The 13,601-nt window shown below is 30.9% G+C and overlaps 1 protein-coding gene across 1 annotated transcript; it reads right to left on the bottom strand.

Moving 5' to 3' along the window:
- Positions 1–9,317: 9,317 nt before the first annotated feature.
- Positions 9,318–11,944, bottom strand: LOC11441185 (protein kinase PINOID 2). The gene is made up of 2 exons (XM_003609214.4): positions 11,210–11,944; positions 9,318–10,455 (listed from the first exon to the last, which is right to left on the bottom strand). Exons 1-2 carry the CDS (start codon positions 11,809–11,811, stop codon positions 9,585–9,587), a joined length of 1,473 nt encoding a protein of 490 aa, XP_003609262.1. The 5' UTR covers positions 11,812–11,944; the 3' UTR covers positions 9,318–9,584.
- Between the last annotated feature and the right edge of the window lie 1,657 nt (positions 11,945–13,601).

Raw genomic sequence — 13,601 nt, 5'->3', positions numbered from 1 at the left:
CAAAGAAAACAAAGAACATACAAATTCATTCCACTGAACTGGTAAACTACGTAACAAAAAAAACCTGGTAAACAAATTGTTAAAGAGATTTGAAAAAGTACAAATCGGTTTTTAATAAATGATTTTGGATTTTCTTTGGATTTGTTTAATCTATAATATATTAGTTTGAATAAACTTGTTTTTTTAACTAGAAGTTTGAATAAACTTTAAAAGACTTATGCTATATTTAAATCCACTGCAAGAGGACTTCTTGACGTCCGTTTTTTTCTTTGAATTCTGCTCTTCTCCCAATATATTTTGCTCGCGTCCAACTGAAACACTGAAAATACCTCTGCATTAGTTAAGTAACGCAGATGTTAAAATCTGCACATCTTAACATGCGCTGCGCAACTTAACTCACGTTGAAATTAACACTTGCGTGAGTTAACTCACGCATGGATATTTTAAGAAGTTCAGTTTGCCGCGAACAAAATGTGCTAGGAGAAGACATTAATTCTTTTTCTTTTTCGAAGCAACAAATGTTAGCTTCACATTTTTGCGTCAAAAGGCCATGTGGATGTGCGGATGCCATGAAAAAAAGTGAAACCAAACGCTCTCTTAATGATTAATCTAATTTATTTTTGAAGGATTTATCTAAAAAATTTATTACCTCTGATTTTATTTGCTTTATATTATTTTTTTTGAATAAATTAACTTTATATCGCAATTACTGTTTTTTTAAGGGTCGTAATCATTATTTTAAAATAGAAATGATATCTGTACAACTATTTTGTAACAATTTTTTGACAACTTTCTCTCTCATACTCACATGACATTCTTATTTTCTCTCTTCTTTTTTCTCTCTCCATTGTTTTTAACCAATAAAAAGAGAGAAAAACAAAGTTGTCACCAAAGTTGTCCTTAAATAGATGTCAAAATATCATTACTCATTTTAAAATTGTATCCGTATAATTTTTTTAATATATTTTTTCTCTCATAATAGTACGTCTATAGCGGACAATGATGCATATTTAACCTGGCAATTTGGCAATGTAAAATAGTAAAATTGTCACCTTTTCAAAGATGAAACTTTCAATTAGGTAAAGACAAAGACACAACACCTAGACGGATCTATTTGTAAAACATCGGGGTTATGCCCCCCACTTACATAATTCTTTCATTGGTAGTTATCTAGTAAAATATATAATCTCCTATTAAAAATTAAATATTTCCCCCACAAAACTTGTTATCTTTTAGTTATCTAATAAATATGAACAAGGGTTGATAAATTAGTGAGTTATGTTAGTAACTTGAGTTTGAGTTCTCTCAACAAGAGAAGGATCTATCGTCTCTTGGGTTGATGAGCACCGGCCAGACATGTCATGATATCATGTTATGGTTCTTTATTTGCACCTACGTTGTTTCATATGAATAATAAATCAGCATTTCGCTTCCCTTCATTGTAAGGGTCTTGAAATTTAATATTTTAAATTTATAAAATAATAATTTAATTTCTTAAATTAAAAGTCGCCAATCAATTTAGTTTATCCACCATAATGTCTCTTAACAAAAGACTTACATTTGTTAAAAATAAACAAAACACTTATATTGAATGATCGTTCTCTTGATGCATGAAGACAAATATAGATACTCTAAAATTATAGTTTTTTTTTTTTAACAAACCAAAATGAAATGTGTTACCACAATAAGAGAGTCTGCTCCCTAGCACAAGATCTGCAAGGTAGAGCGAAACAAATATTACATCAAAAGCAACCGAATGAAAAAAAATAAAAAATGAAGATCAACCGAAACCCAAACAAACAAAGGATTGTTGCCACCACATATAATGGTCAAAAGAAAAACTAACATTTTTAGCTTTCATCCATCAAAAGTAAGAAACTTTTACTTTTCCCAGCAATTGCAGAATTGATTTTGCTATATTATTAAAGAACATATTATTCCTTTCAGTTCACAACACCCAAACACAACATAGCCAAATTAATTGTCAAAAAGATCGTGGAGGTTTTAAGCCTTATGTAGAATAAGCAAACTGAATAAAATAATCTTAAATATGTTGAGGTTCCACTGAATTGACATTGATCAATTCCTTTAAACATGGTACTAAATTTGAAAATATAATAAATTGAATGATTTTTATTTGATTTAAAGAATTATATTACTATTTGAAAGATTTGAAGAACTTGTTTAATCTAACCCTTACAATTTTAAAGATGGTTTACCAATATCAAATTCATCCATTTTCAAATGTTGGCTTTGGTATAGAATGCCAATACAGTCGCCATAAAATATGACATTACCGTGTAAACATCGTGTTAACAAATGTTTTAAGACATTGTGAGTCAATACCTTATTTTTATGGTTGAAATACAAATTAAATATTTGTTAACATAATACCAACTAAACGAGGAGTGAGATCCAACAAAGAAAAAGAACTATCAAATCATATCAACAGTACTTGGGTGGGATTGCAATTATTGATTCAATATACATAACATAATTAAGCTTTTTCACTCAATTTGTGCAACATCTTAATATCTTATGAAAACCTTTCATCCTCCTAATTATTATGTGATGAAAGTTGAGATTTTCTCTCTTTAAAAGGCATGGTGCAACCGGGGATACCATTCCCTAAATTCTATTCTATCAAAGTTAAATCCATCCATTATCAAAGTTTAATTGTCTCACACGGTGTTGCATGTACAAAAATACTAAATTGAGAATAACAAATATGACAATGCTCAGTCTAGGGTGGGACAAGGTCGTGTGATGAAAGGGACCAACCAATTCATCAAAGAAAGGAAGACTATGATTAACAAGGATCTTAGTGAAGACATTTCAAATTACATTACAAAGACCGATGAATCGAAAGTTATTAAGCATGGTAGGATTCTCTTTTGAAATAGAAAAATAATGTCTCAGAATTTTTCTCTAATACAGGTGTTGTATGTAGGTAGGGTCTAATATTTAAGAGTGTTCTAAGCTATCAAGTTTGATTCCTAATGATAACAAAATTGTTAAGATACCCTTTTATATATTAAAACATTTTGTTCCCTAAAAACAAAAAACTCAAGGAATTTTCAGTTTAATTTTTAAGCTCTATTTTTATCATTTTTTATTATAATTTTATATTTAAACCATTTTTTTTTTCTAATTTTTATCATTATGTAAAAATATTTCAAGAAATACTTTTGTGAAAAAGGATGCAAGAAAGATTTTTTAAAAAAAATATTAGTGAGAAAGATTCGATTTTTTTATTTTTTATATTTTTGTGTATATATTAAGGGTGAATTATATAAGGTGAGTGAGCAAATAAGTTCAACAAATTTGATTTGTTTCCTTAGGAAAAAAGAAAACATATTTGATTTATTTTTTTAGTATAGGGTAGGGTTTAGAGAGAGCGGGTATGAGAAGATGAAGAAAGTTTATTTCGTTTGAAGCACGAACCGATCAAATAGCAATTGAAGCCTGTACGGATCTTCCAAACTGAAACCAATCTTGCCCTAATCAATAATGGCAGAGTCGAACTCCAAACGGAAGAAAGCATTAGAAAGAGAAGAAGAAGAAGAAGTCTGCCAAACTGTATACTGAGCCACATCCTGTCTTTCCTTCCAACCAAAGCATTCTATCTCGCAGATGGTGCAATGTTTGGAAGGAGGTCTCGGCTCTCGACTTTTCCGATGAATCCTTGGCTCTCGACTTTTTTGATGAGTCCTTTGAATTTGACCAAGTTGACAAAGATGTCATGGACCAACGATTTAAGCACTTCCTATCCTTTTCTCTATTTGTAATTAACGGCGTGTTTTCTTCTCTAAGTAAACCCTACAAAAGTCGGAAGATGCGTCTCTCATGTACTAAATCTCCAGTGGACAACAAATACTGCAGATGTTCAATCGATACATGGATCTGTTCCGTCATTGGGCCTGACCTCAACGAATTCGACCTCATACTCGATGATATTGTCGTAATTATTTTCACCTACTACCTGCCTACCGCTCTTTCTGCTTGCACTAATCTCGTCTCCCTCGGGTAAACACATTCAATTCATTTTTTTGTTTTACGTATATTGTTTCACTCTAATGTAACATGACACAATGATAACATACTAACAATTAACATGTAGCTCAGCCTCAGTGGTGATATATATATTAAACCACAATTTACTAAGGTGGTTCGCTGTTTACCATCACTGAAGAAGTTGAAACTCCCTGCTATGGAAATGCCTGAATTGAATGCCTTCCTAGTTGGCTGCCCTATCCTAGAAAATCTGAATACTTACATTTATTATGAGAATTACGCCAATATTTGTTTCCCACCGACCTTGAAGAGTTTGCAAATCGATGTTGATATCGCTTCAGTTGGTGCTTTCTTCTATGACAATCCGCTTTGTTCTCGCTATCTTAACCTTACCCAAATCAGATTCGATGATGTTAGCAACTTATAAAACGTAATGAGAGCGTCTCTTGATGGCTTTCCTTCCTCGAGTGATCATTCTTTGGCCTTCAAATGTTTATTCAAGCTCTTCAATGCTCTCTCTGGGATAAAACATCTATCATTGGGTTGTTCAACAACAAAGGTATAATATATTATCATAGTTGGATATAGATATGATACCAAATTGTAAATGACTGATGTTTTTCGCTGATAAAATGCGCGCACATATATACAAGTCTTAGAATACAATCGATCCCGCAATATACCTAATATCACTAACAATAATCCTAGGATAGTAGAGTAAATGATATGTACATTTTACACACACATTAGAACTCGTTGTTGTCACCAAACAATGGCTTCTGGGTGACCCCGTTGATCTACATTTTCCAGAATTCTGCCATTTAATTCATTTGGAACTCATTCTTCTGTGGTTCAACTCGAATTTTCTATTGAGTCTGCTTCATACATGTCATCTGCTTCAAGTTCTCATAATACAAAATGACAAGGTTTGATGAGTTCTAATGTTTGTTTAATGGTTTATCCTTGCTTCATGTACACCACTTATTGATGTGAAATTATGAATTCAATGTTTTTAAGAAATAGATTACACTAAGACCTTGTTTTATACATACTCAAAATGATCACTATGACATATAACATGATTTATTACCATATATGCATGATTACATCTTATATGTATGTTGTGGTGTCTTTTGTCGTCTATAGGAAGAGTCGCCTTTACCAGGATGGGCTACACAACCAAGTGTTCCTAATTGTATCATATCACACCTAACTTTTATTCAGTTTAAATGATATCAAGGACTTCCAGATGAGCTATTATTTGTTGAGTATATTTTGAAAAAAGGACTTGTTTTGAAGACAATGATTATTGATGATATTTCATTGGACCTAAGTAAGAAGTACAACATTCTCAGTGATGGAAGAGTTCTCTAATGCCATGCTTCTCTTTGAGTGTTTCTTTTTCCTAGATCTTTTTTATGGAGATTCTTTTTTACTTTACTTTTTTATTTCGTCTCAATGAAGACTTGTTTTTGAGACAAAATTATTAATGAGTCATTTATCTTATTTATTTATAACAATTGGATCATTTATGTATTTATTTATTTTTCGTTTTGATCCTTTACTTTTTAAAATCACCACAATTTTATCCTCTGTTTTTTCGATTTTTTGTTTAAAAATGCTGACGTGTCAATGACTTGGCAATCACCATTTTTTTCATTATGTTTTCCACGTAATTATTTAAAAAGAAACTCTGATTTTTTTTTTAAATAAATAAATTAAAACCTAACATCTTCATACTAAAAAAAGGAAAAAGATACAAATACCATGGGACATAAACCAAATCTAGTCAAAACACACTTTTGTTTTCAAATGAATAATATGTCAACATCTTCCTTCCCTTAATTGTAAGAGTTGTAAAATTCAATATTTTAAATTTATAAAATAGTAATTTAATTTCCTAAAGTAAAAGACACCAATCAATTTAGGGATTTGGATTTGGATTTGGTGATGCAGAAAAAAAACAAAATTTCATATTGTAAGTAATCACAATCATTGATACTAGATCAAATGGAGATTACTCATAAGTTTTTGCAAGTTAAATGATCTCTGTCATCGATTGAGGTTGGATGATTCTTTATGTTACGTCGTCCTGTTCAAGAAATTCAAGTCCTCAATTTAGTTTATCCAACCATGATATCTCCTTTGAAATTTTTTATCAAAATCAACAAAGACTTGCATTTATTAAAATAATAATAAAAAAAGACATATATATTCTATTGAATGATCTCTTGATGCATGAAGACAAATATAGATACTTTAAAATTATAGTACTAGATTTAAAAATATAATAAAATTGATTGCTGTGCTTTTTTATTTAAAGGATTATCTTACTATTTTTTTGAAAAAATTGAAGAACTAATTTAATCTGACCTTTACAATCTCAAAGACAATAAACCAATATCAAATTTATCCATGTTCAAATGTTGGCTTTTGGAATGGAATCTCAATACTTTAGCCACAAAATATGATATATTACCTTGTAAACTTCACGCTAACAACTTCTTTAAGGCATCGTGTAAGAATAAAAAAGTTATTTAAGACATATTATGATAGATAGATACGTCATTTTTATCTTTAAAATACAAATTAAACACTTGTTAAAATAATCATACATCATTTTTTAAGAAAAAAATCATTTATGTTGAACTTTAATTAAATGTATAGGGTTGAGTTTGTTTGGAAAAACAGGGGAAAAGTGTGATTCTTGTTCACCTTGAGAAAGATCACAATCTAAACGAGGAGGGAGATCCAACAAAGAAAAAGAACTATCAAATCAAATCAAATCATATCAATAGCAGTTGGGTTGGATTGCTATAATTGCTCCAACATACATACCATAATTAAGCTTTTTTCACTCAATTTGTGCAACCTCTTATGATTTACCTTTCATCCTAGTAATTATTATGTGATGAAAGTTGAGATTTTCTGTTCTTTGAAATTGAAAGGCAGGGTGCAACTAGGGGTATCATTCCCTATATTCTCTCAAAGAAATGTTTGTGTTTATATATATTTTTTTGAGATATGTTTAATGGTTTATATATAAAAACTATAATAAAGATGAAGAAAAAGAATATCGATGATGGTTGTATGATAAGGGATAAATGATACTATTGGGCAAAGAAATGTAGCATGATGACCTGTATATATTATTATGCTATTAACAACCATCAACATTGTACAAACTACAAAGCATAAACATAAAGTATATTCGACCGCGACCATGTTATGACTGAAACAACCAGTCCCATAAACTTTCACACACATAACCGCAAGACATCTCTGAATGAAAACAAAAGCAAAAAAGAAAATGAAAAAAGTTATCTGAGTACTTGACTATTTAGGCACATATATATGTACACCTTGATCTTACAGCTCATATTCATGTTTAAATTAGAAATGTATGTATGACAAGATAACATGATTAAAGCTGATATATACTTTGTCCATTAAATTAATAATGCTGTACTCCATCAGGTTACAAACAAATCTAAATGGTGACTTATGCTGTTTTCCTTTTAGAGATATATCACAAAAAAGTTACCCCTTAATTGGCAATGGATATGTGATTAACAAATTAATTATGAATCTCTCCTTTGTGGAGGGAGAAAGCCCCTGTCATCTTCATATTTAAATTAATAGTTCCAATTTTTAATCATGTTTTCTTTTGCTACTTGCTTACATATTATACATATGTGATGATGAATTTTTGTACTCCCAATTTATTCTCAAATTTTGAATTCTTTTATAGAGAGTAGGTAACCTGACTCTATTTCTATAAAAAGTCCGAGTTTAATCTCTTCTAGAGTCATTTATTTTGAAGGCGGTCCAACCCGATATAAAAAGAACTCATGTCTTGTTATTAGTTAATGATTAGTTTTATAACGAACACAAATGATCTAAAGTGTGAGAATATCTTGACGCGAGTCAAAAACCTAACTATGATGGATCAAAATGAAAATTACAATTAATTATTCTATCTATGAAGTACGAACACTGATATGCCGACACTACTAATAGTCCGAGGAGTGTTCGTGCTTCATTGTGTTCTATCAATCATGTAGTAGAATAGTTAAGTTATTAGTGTACTATTGTGTAATGTACATGTTGTCATCACCATGTGAAGATGAAAGGTTCATTGGAAAAAGGGAAAATGGCCTCTTTGTTTTGACCAGGAGGCAGGCACAAAGAGATAAAGGATCCCAGCAGGAAGCCTAATGAATGTTCATTGTTATTTGGGCTGCTGTGGAAGAGAGAGAACCAGAGTTTTGTGTTGTCATCCATATGCACTGATTCATAGTAATACTTTAGGTAAGAAAATGATTCCTCTTGAGAATTTTGATTGGTTTCCTTTTGTTTACTAGAGGTTAAGATTTCAATTATTCCACCCATTTTGTTCACTGCATATTCAAAATGGTCCACACATTCTACACTCCTTTAATTTTGTTCCCACTCTCACCTCATCATTACAGTTACTAAATCTAATCTCCTCCATTTTATAATAACTCCAACATTCATTACCCTTGATTTGGGAAAGAATGGCTACTTTTTATATAAAAAGAATAGAAGAATATTAGAAATTATTCTTGTTATTAGGTGACACTAATGGTAACACTAATTATCATTGTGCAACCATAAGAGAATAAATCCAATCGATTGAAATTACATGGTGAAACTCTTACTATTAACACTTTCTTGATTTTAAAGACTACTCTTTAAAGGTGTATATTTTCCTTGCACTTTAAAGGTGTATATTTTGCAAGGACTGAATGAAGTTTCTCTGTTGCTTCAAATGAGCCACACTCTTTTGAAAAATAATGTTTTCAACTTTTTTACTTTGATCTGACATGAGTATTTATAAATAAATAAAATTCAATCTTTTGTTTAATATGTATATTCTACCAACAAAAGAAACCATATGTATATAATGGATAATGGACAATAATCACGGTAATTTAGAATTCATGGAAAAGGATTAGAAGAAAGAGCCCACAGAAGACAGTTCCTTTTTCTTTCTTTTCTTCATTCGGTGAAAAGGACATGTGAATGCGCATATAAAAGAAACCATACGAGAAAAGTATACAATGTTATAAAGTATTGTTAAAATAAAGGTGATTTTCCCTTCAATTCTTTCTCATCAATATTGAAGACTGTAATTATTGTCATCACATGATTTCATAAGCTTTCATGAAAATCACATTAGAACAATTATGGCATCCTACTTTTTTACACCTACAAATCCTCAACTACCGATAATTATCATATAGTAAGATTAATTCATATTATAATAATCAACAAATAACTTAGTTCAATGCATAGTATACCTTGGTCATCATACATTAATTTATAACTCTCTTATCTCATCATACAAAAAATAAAATAAGACATAAATCGGAATTTCTTTTGTGGAAAACACAACATATTTTCCCTAAACTATTGTAATTACATTCTACGATCAGAACATAAGTGTATTCCATAAAATCATCGTGATACCATAATTTTATTGAAGCTCCATTTAAAATTAATGGCATGATATAATTTTATCGAACTCCGACAAACCAAACATACACTTAGAAGTAATCAAATTGATGTTTAAGCTGAAATGGTTGATCTCTATCTTTCTTGCTTAATTTAGGCACCAAAACTCTATTCCTAGTCTTATTCTTGTCACTAGGAACCTCAGGGGGTCTAACTGATCTAATCAAAGCCCAATTAACACCCTTAAAAAACTCATGTCTTTTAATCTCAACAGAACCCAAACAGCTTCCAATTCTCTTACTTGGATTCTTCACCAACAATTTGCTAATAAGATCTTGAACTTTCACCATCTCTTCAAACTCATAATTACTACTAACACCAATCCTAGGAAAAGTCAAAGGTTGCTTAAGAATGTTGACCAATGTTTTCTCATTGTTCTCACCTTTAAATGGTGTTCTTCCATATAACATTTCATACAAAAAAACACCAAATGTCCACCAATCCACTGCACTTCCATGACCTTGTCCTAATATAACTTCTGGTGCTAAATATTCATGTGTCCCCACAAATGATTTTGATCTTGCTTCAATTGGTTCAGCTACAAAATCAGGATCAAGATCAACCTCAAACTCTTCTTGAACATTTTCTCTAATAACAGTTTCAAGTTTTGTTTTCTTTTTCTTTGTTGATGATGATAAGAAACAAGACAGAACTGGTTGCATGGGAGAAATGCAAGAAGGTGTTGAACATCTCATTGTAGTAGTTGTTTTGATACTTCGTTCTAATCTTGTTTTGCTTCTTAAGAGCTTTGGAACAACGTCACATTTGAGTGAAAGATCAAAATCTGAAAGCATTATGTGTCCATCTTCTCTTACTAAAACATTCTCTGGCTTTAAATCTCTGTATACTATTCCCATCATGTGTAGATACTCTAGTGCCAATAGTGTTTCAGCAGCATAAAACCTGTTCTTAATTGGTTAATATCTTCACATAATTATAATTATAATTATTATTTTATTATATTAATAATCAAACTAATTATTACTAATTATAGTTTGCAACCATAATTATAAAAAGCCATTTTCATTCAAAGCTAATTACAAACCTAATTATTAGTTATTACTAGTTTACAACCATAAAAAAAAAAAAAACATAATTATAAAAGGCCTTTTATAATTATGTTTTTTCATAAATTATGAGTTCAAATTACAGCTCAAAGAATTAATGCAAGAACATCAAAAAAATTGAAAAGAAAAAAAAAAGCTTTGTACCTATTATGGTGTTAAATAGGTCAAAAGATTAAGCACTACTACATAAATTATGTCTATCAAGAGAAATTAACCATGTTAGAATCAAGTAGGGCCTTGTGAACCATACAAGAGACAAAAGTCCCAGGATATCTATATTTTCCATTCACAAACACTCATTTGAAAACAACATAGGAAACTATTTGAGAGTCCTTATGACAAGACATAAATTGTTTTTATTTTATTTTCCTACACTCTCTGATATATATATATATAGTATATCAAAAACAGTTTATAGATTATATGAAGGAAAAACTTTGACTTTATTTTATCTTTTACTATTTAATAAGTGATTATAATTTAAGCCTTTAATTAAACTATTTATCCAAACGTATATAATATTAATCTCTTGTATATGAAGAATGAAAATGTATAAGGTTTGAGTAAAAAAAAAAAAAAAATGAACTTACTTAGAGGATGATAATGAAAAGCGCTTCCCAGGCTGGCGTTGGCGACAAGCATACAAATCACCACCAGGACAAAACTCCATAACCAAACAAGAGTAATGAGAAGCATCAAAATCAGTATACAAAGTAGGTAAAAAAGGATGATCAAGCATCCCTAAAATCTCCTTCTCCATCTCTGCTCTTTGTAGCTTCTTCCTTATAGCAAGTGCTTCTCTATCAACAACTTTCATAGCATAGAAACACTGAGGCAAACCAACTACAGGGTTCCTTATCTGACAAAGATAAACATTCCCTATATCGCCGCTTCCAAGCCGCTTAAGGAGGCGGAAATGGTCGAGTCCGACTCGACCTTGGTCAAGCCGGAGTCGACTCATAGCCTCCCATGCAACTTGGTTTGCCTTATGAGGCTTAGCGTTGGAACCTAATACTGAAGAGGTGTATGTGGTGGTGGAAGAAACGGAGACGGAGCTTCGACGGCGGCGGCTTCCGAAGCTGAGGTTACTCATCCAGCTGCGGGTTGATTCAGGTACGGTGATGGATGAGGAGCTGCTGTCGTAGTCAGGTTCAATATCTATGTAAGGTTTGGACTTGGTGATGGTGGCCATGGTAAGTGCTAGGTAACATGTACGTGTGAGTGAGTGAGAGAGTTTTTTTGTTATTACTTGTTTGTGGGCTTCACATTGGGTTAATGTGGTTTTATATGCTGGTTTTGATGGCTTTGGTAGCTAGCACATGTGTGACGTGTAACGATAACAATATTTTGAAAGGCAAATGTTTGGTGTATACTACGGATATGTATATACTTTCCGAGAGAAAGTAAATAAATAGGTCTAGTAAGTATAATTTAGTTGGCAGGGACATACATTGTTATATGTATGGATGTCTACCTGAGACTGTCCCTTTTATACTCGCGATAAGTAGCTCGTTTGCTTTTATGTACTGGTTATTTATGCTCGCTGAAAGTATATGTAACTTGCTTGGCATCTGAGGAGATTATAAGCTAGTTTGGCCGGGGTTCAAAACCTCATACATTCAACTTATTCATTTTGAAAAATATTAATTCTAGTCATTCGCCTACTTAACAAAAAATAAATAAATAAATAAATAGTGATCGTGACAAATTTCTTATATAATAGAAAAAGAGAGTGATAGATATAAATAAAATGTTGAATAAATGTAGGAGAATATGATGTATTCAAATATGGACATAAGACACATACATACATAAAAATACATATGATTTAATTATTTGAAAAATATACATTATTTCTTTTTCTTTCTACCTTTTTTCATTGTTTGAGTGGAACCAAACCTTATGTCCAAAATTTTGTGATCACACAAGAATTTCTTCTATATCAATCACTTTTTTATTTGGTGAAATTGATATGGGTTTAGATATTTGGAAAGGTAAATTCTAGGCACAACCAATAAACATTTTTTCTGAATTTTATGTTTGACATAATTGATGAAGTACATATGGTTGATTTAAATTTGTTAGGGTGTGTTGGTCGAACCCTAATCTCTTCTTCTTTTTTATTGTTTTGATGAGAACCCTAATCTCCTTCTTAACACTCATTCAGCCACCCAACATATACCTATGAATCTATGAGCTACATATCATATTAAACAAAGTTACAAAGGATTACATTTTAAATTTAGTTTGATTCAATGCCATGTTACTTATATTGATTAATTAAATTAGTATACAGTAATGAAACAGTTAAAGCCCATATTTCAGCGATAAAAGCAACGTTTTGAATTTAATTAATCAATTTCATATACACCTTTGATTTGGCCATTCTTGTTCGTTTCCTTTTAATAACGTTCACGGAAAATTTGACATAATATATGATTCTATTCAAATAAATATTATAATATATAATGTATATCATTATATGATAAATTAATATATTAAGAGTAGGAATCGTTTACTGAATGAGAGGCTACAAGGCCTAACATGTTCATCCTAGAAAAAATGTCAAAAGCAGAATAGTTAAAGATTCTTTAAAAAAAAAAATTGATATTTTATATGGTAGGCAACATTTAGGATTGAATTAGTGAATCTTTAGATTTTATACGAGTCATTGAATTTATTTTTTCCTAATTACAAATTGGATGGATTTTAAATATTTTTAGGGAATGAGTGGTGGGAAGAGAGTATCGGGGCATATTTTGGGATCGGGCTCACGTTCTTGTTTCGTAGGATTGTATAAAATGTGACGACCAAAAGGTATTGTAACTAAAAAGCTTTATTGGTGATGTTCTTTTAATTGAGGCATGCTATAAGCTCAGTCTCAGGCCATATGCTGACGAACCCACTACGTTTTGTTCTCTCTAAAGTTATTTCCAAAAGGAATATTGCCCATAAACTCTTCTATTCTAATTTCTTTTTTAA

This window comes from Medicago truncatula, chromosome 4 (genome assembly GCF_003473485.1).
Source record: "Medicago truncatula cultivar Jemalong A17 chromosome 4, MtrunA17r5.0-ANR, whole genome shotgun sequence".
NCBI classification, from domain to species: domain Eukaryota; kingdom Viridiplantae; phylum Streptophyta; class Magnoliopsida; order Fabales; family Fabaceae; genus Medicago; species Medicago truncatula.
Note: the sequence above shows the minus strand (reverse complement) of the source record. Positions and strands in the feature narration are given on the sequence as shown.

Bases quoted from the DNA above. Each gene is read 5' to 3' on its own strand.
- LOC11441185 (XM_003609214.4), bottom strand. From the start codon at position 11,811: ATGGCCACCATCACCAAGTCCAAACCTTACATAGATATTGAACCTGAC. The intron at 10,456-11,209 runs GTAAGTTCATTT...AATTAAGAACAG, and splicing joins TTTTCATTATCATCCTCTAA to GTTTTATGCTGCTGAAACAC.